Source organism: Triticum dicoccoides, chromosome 4B (assembly GCF_002162155.2).
Source record: "Triticum dicoccoides isolate Atlit2015 ecotype Zavitan chromosome 4B, WEW_v2.0, whole genome shotgun sequence".
NCBI classification, from domain to species: Eukaryota; Viridiplantae; Streptophyta; class Magnoliopsida; order Poales; family Poaceae; genus Triticum; species Triticum dicoccoides.
The window spans coordinates 15,763,126-15,768,328 of record NC_041387.1 but is presented as its reverse complement, the minus strand read 5'-3'; the positions used below and the strand labels follow the sequence as shown (position 1 = coordinate 15,768,328).

Genomic DNA, 5,203 nt, shown 5'->3' with positions numbered 1-5,203 from the left:
TGTGGGAGCCAGGCGAGCGTCGCGTCGCCGGCCAACTTCTCGCCGACCCCGCCGCAATGTTAGTACGTACCCTCGCCCAGCTACTCCGACGGTGACGCGCATGGCGAGTTCAACCCCGACAACCAGCCCGAGCACAAAAGCCACGCCGACACCGGCCAGTCCCACGCCAGATGAGCCTGTCATTTGATGCATTGTTTTGTCTACGCGTCCTTCCTTTTGAACGCTGAACTTTTGTGTATGTTTGATCGCCAAACTGTGGCATGGTGATCAGCGAACTCGTGGCATTTTTTTGACAACGAGAAAGACAAGTTTGAATTTATGGGCGTCTGGGGGACGAAACCTGGGGGTGCGGCTGGAAACTAGAGCAGCTCGCCCTCCCCCAGTACGCTGCCGACAACCACGCGGCGTGGGCGGCGTACTTCCAGCGCCGCCAGGAGCAGAGGCTGGCGTCCACCAACGGGGCACCGGTGATGGGCGGCGTCAAGAACAGCGAGGGGCACCGCGTGTGGTTGGGCGCCCCCGGCCGCACGCTCGACGATGTGCTGGAGCACCTCGAGGGCGGCAACGACCCGCCGCTGGCATACCCTGCCGCGACGGCCGCCCCGGTCCATTACCGGCGCGCCGGGAAATGGATGCCCAGGAGGTTCGGTTCCTCCTCAACTTCCTCCTCGCACTCCTCCTCCCGTTCTTCTTCCCACTCCTCCGGCTCGTCGGCGGTGTTCGGCATCAAGGCCGAGCCCGCAGCGAAGATGCCGCTGGGCCGACGCACTCGCAGCGTCGGCATCGTCATAAACGAGGGTGGTCGGCGCGCTTCCTCCTCGGCTCCTCCGTGCTTCGTCAAACCGAAGACGGAGCCGGGGCTCGCGGCCGTGAAAACGGAGCCAGGGTTCCCCGCCGTGAAGACGGAGCACGGCGTCGGCGAGCTCGACGAGGCGGCGGCCCTGAAATGGGCGCGCGACGACTAGCTGAAGATGGAGATGGAGCGCCAGTGCCGCGCCATGGAGCACTTCGAACATCACCGCCGGGGCCGCGACGAAGGAGGCGTCGTCGTCCTCAACAACAGCGACGACAATGACGCGCCACCACCGCCACCGGTCCGCCATGGCAACGCCGGGCAGGGGTCCAGCAGGGGCAGTCGCGTCAAGGAGGAGAAGGCCGCCGACGACGACGGCGGCGAGGATGGTGGCGACAGCGGCAACTACGCCGCGTTCAGCGACTTCTTCGGCTTGTAGTTGTAGTTTTGGCCTTTTTTAAAATAAATTTGCTATGTAAAATGTCAAACATGTTTAATATATGCCAAGTTTGCCGAATTTTAGCCGAACTTTGCCGAATGCTTTTTTTAAAACATAAACGGCGTCTGGGGGCGGCCCTGGGGTCGGCGACTAGGAACCCACTCGCCCCCAGGCCGATCTTTTGCGTCGGCTCGCCCCCAGGCGACGATTTTACGTGCCCCTGGGAGGCCAACGGCTGAAGATGCTCTAAGGACAACTCCACCGCGCGACCCCATCATGTCCGGCCCTGTCCGTTTGGGGTAAAACGGACAAACCGGGCGGCCCAGCGCGCGGGAGAAAACGGACTTTTGTCCGTTTTGTGTCCGCTTTCGACCCATCCGCGACCCAAGTTTGCACCATTTTTTAGGCGAAATGGACAGCGCAACACCACCCCACCCCCCCACCCCCCCGCGGCCCCTTTGGCGCCATTCCGCCCCAAACCCTCCCACATCCCGCCCGTCCCACTCCCTCCCACGTCCATGGCCGACGCCCAGCCGAACTCCGGCAGGCTGGCCGTCGACCCGCCCGGAATGGCCAAGAAGAAGAAGGGCAATGCGCCAAGGAAGCCGCGGTCGGAGTGCACGCCGGAGGTGATCGCCAAGTTGGACGCGAAATCGGCGAAGAGGAGGGGTCGGAGGGCGGTCGCCTAGAACAACATCGCCGCGGCCAAGAGAGCCGCCGACCACGCTGCGATTGAGGCCGCGCGGCACAAGGCCGAGGTCGAGGAGGAGGAGGCCATCGTCAGCAAAGCGCACGCCCTTCTCATGGCTGGCATTTGTCGTCCGTACGGTTTCTCTGGAGGGGCCGTCGGTCCGGCGAGCACAGGGTCGTCGGTCGCCTGGCCTCCGCACTGCCAGTCGCCGACGTCACGGACCACACCCTTGTCGCCCGGCCCGGCAGAGGCAGCTCGACATGGAGGAGGCGGCCCGGCAGAGGCAGCTCGACATGGAGGAGGCGGCCCGGCAAAGGCTGCTCGACATCGAGGCCGACAACGTCAATGCCAGGCAAAGGCAGCTCGGCATCGAGGCCACCAATGCCGCCACCAAAGCGAAGGAGGTGGCCCTTGCGATTATGAGCGTGGACTTGTCGAAGATGAGCGAGAAGACGAGGGCCTGGTTCGAGGCCAGGCAGAAGGAGATGCTCGACGCCGACGACCTGAACTAAGTCGTCCGATCGGCCGTGGCCTTTTTTTTTGGAGGCTGGCATGGGTTCCGCCCGTCCGCTGGGCCGCTGGCTGTGTGCCGGCGAGTAAAACATTCATTTTGAAGGCCGGTTGTGTTGCCGGCGAGGACAACCATTCATTTTAGAGGCTGGCTGTGTTGCCGGCCGCGCGCTGGGTGATGCCGGCGATGGATGTGTAGGCCGCTGGTTTTGTTGCCGGCGTGATGAACTGGGGCCGTGAACTAGGGCTTGGCATTTGAAACGTTGCTCTTTTTTTTTAAAATAGACGCGAAAAGGATGGGGTAAAAGATGGGGCCGCGCGCTGGGCGCACGGCCACCGCATCGTAGAACAGGCTGGGACACGACCCCATCCCCTGTCCGAACGGACAGAATCCGGACAAAACGGACGTCCGATTGGGGTCGTGGAGTTGGACTAACTCTCACCTCCTCCTATTCTTTCTTTCTCCCTCCATGGCTGCCTCAGACCGCCGCATGACCACCACACACACACACCCTCACTCCTTTCCACTAGCCAACAACCGTGTCCCGGGGACCCCGATCGAGCAGAGCAGACACACTGCACGACACAGCACAGAGCAGACACCTCCTTCTCCATCCCCAGCCCCAGCCCCAGCCCAGCATATGAGAATACTATGATCCCTTCCCTCCCTTCCACTCCATCTTGGCTTCACCTCCCACACATGCGTACAAGAGAAACCACGCACTGTCCCCCTCCCCCACCCCCAATCACCGCCTCCGCCTCCGCCTCCGCTTCAATGGACGGACGGAGCCACCCCCTTGCAATGCACTGAGCAGACCGGCATTGCCGCCACCTCCTCGTGTTCTTAGTCAGTGAGCCACGGTTGTGTGCTCCAAGAAGGGGCGGGAGCTAGCCAGGAGCGGCAATGGCCGCCGGGAGGAGGCTGTCGGAGCTGCTCCAGGAGCAGCAGGAGCCGTTCCTCGTCGAGGCCGCCAAGATTCGGAGGCCGCGGCGCGGCCGTGGAGGTGCAGGCAGCGGGGGAGGAGCAGGAGGGGCTTGCTGCCCGGTGGCCGCGTGCCAGCGGCTGCTCAGGCTCTGCAACCACGGCTTCAAGAAGAGGAGCGGTGGCGGTGGCATTGGCGGCCTCAGGTCCGCGCTGAGCAAGGTGCTGTGCGGCAAGGCCTTGAGGAGCGCGTTCCGCTGGGAAAATCTTGGCGGCGGGTGTTTCACCGGCGTGGGCGTCGGCGGCGACCGCGAGTTCCGTCGGCTGCGGCGGTCTGCCGGCCACAGCGGCGAATGCGATGCCCGTGCCATGGAGTTCGACGACGAGTACGAGCGAGAGGGAGCAGCGAGGTGGAAGACGGACATGGAGGTGGACTCGTCGCGGCAGCTCAGCCCGGTCTCCGTCCTGGAGCTGCACTCCGACGAGGACTCTCCGGTGCATCCCCGATGTAAGCTCCCTGACTTCAATCGATCACGCCATGGACTCACTCTCATGTTAAAATCCCTGGCTGATTTTATCTTTCTTGTTTTGCTCTGTTCTCTCGACAGGGGAGGAGGACGAGAAGCCATCAACCTCCGGGAGCTCACCCTCAATTTTGTCCTCAGACTTCCATGGCCCCACCTCGCTGTGCTTCACCTACAACGTCCACGGCGGCAAGGCTCTTGCAATGGAGACGACAGAGGAAGAGGACGAAGAGGCGGCCGGCAACCGCGGCGGCAAGTGCATCGAGGAGCAGATCTCGTCGTGGGAGAGGATCGCGGGGGACATCTACAAGATCCCCGGGATGGTGGAGCTGGACCTGTCAGAGCACACGCAGCAATGGAGGAGGGGGCTGGAGCCTGAGGTCAGGGAGATCGGCGCCAGGATAGAGACCCTCATCTTCGAGGAGATCAGGAGGGAGACCGTCTGCGACATGCTCGCCTCACACTGTACATTATTTTCACCACCTTCTCGTTGACCAGACAGACAAATTGAGAGGGCTTGTGGGGTGGTTAAAAATTTACTAGTGCTAGTAGCAGAGGATCTGTGTAATGTGAGGCTTCTTGATGTGAAGATCATTTTGTTTTGTTCCCCAGCCCCAAAGTCTTGGTCTGCTCTGTGCCTGGGGACTTTGCTGGGTAGGTTCCATGTTGCCTAGTCTGCAAAAAGAAAAGGTAATTCTAGTAGTGCAATGGTTTTTATAGGTCAGAGGCAAAAGATTTGTCTCATCGACTAATCAGGCAGAAGAGAATTGTTCTGTTAATTAACAAAAAAGCGGTCCAAAACCGTCACAATCTGTTGACTAATCAGGCAGAAGAGAATTGTTCAGTTAATTAACGAAAAGGCGGTTCAAAACCGTCCCAATCTGCTGAACGGTACACATAGGATACCCTACACATATAGTGAGTGATGAAAGGGCAAGCTCTCTTCCTTCATTGTTAATAACAACCTCGCCAGCAGCATCTAACAAGACTAGCAAATTAATGCCTTGGCTTGTAAGTATTCATGCAAAACACTGTGAGTTTCCAAGCTGCAAAGTTTGGTTGGAGCATGGCCACATTGGCAGAATGGGGCACTTGGCTCCCGTTCTGAAATTGGCCAGCAGACAAAACCATTGAAATCGAGCGGGCAAATCTGTGGCCCGGAGGCCCGAAGATCAAAGCTGCGTGGCCAAATGAAGAAAAGGGCATCATTGTTGGGATTCAATTCAGTTCGTCCGTGGAGCAGAAAAAATTAATCAATCAATCGGCAGCACAATCCACATTTGGAATCCTAGCAGCATGCGCATTGCGGAGTTCCAGATGGAGC

General features: G+C 60.0%; 1 protein-coding gene across 1 annotated transcript; it reads left to right on the top strand.

Moving 5' to 3' along the window:
• Window positions 1-2,940: 2,940 nt before the first annotated feature.
• LOC119294624 lies at window positions 2,941-4,584 on the top strand. Its single transcript, XM_037572840.1, has 2 exons — window positions 2,941-3,863; window positions 3,964-4,584. The coding sequence occupies exons 1-2, from the start codon at window positions 3,338-3,340 to the stop codon at window positions 4,371-4,373; spliced, it is 936 nt and encodes a 311-aa protein (XP_037428737.1). The 5' UTR covers window positions 2,941-3,337; the 3' UTR covers window positions 4,374-4,584.
• Window positions 4,585-5,203: the final 619 nt, after the last annotated feature.

Bases quoted from the DNA above. Each gene is read 5' to 3' on its own strand.
- LOC119294624 (XM_037572840.1), top strand. From the start codon at position 3,338: ATGGCCGCCGGGAGGAGGCTGTCGGAGCTGCTCCAGGAGCAGCAGGAG. The intron at 3,864-3,963 runs GTAAGCTCCCTG...TTCTCTCGACAG, and splicing joins CTCTCCGGTGCATCCCCGAT to GGGAGGAGGACGAGAAGCCA.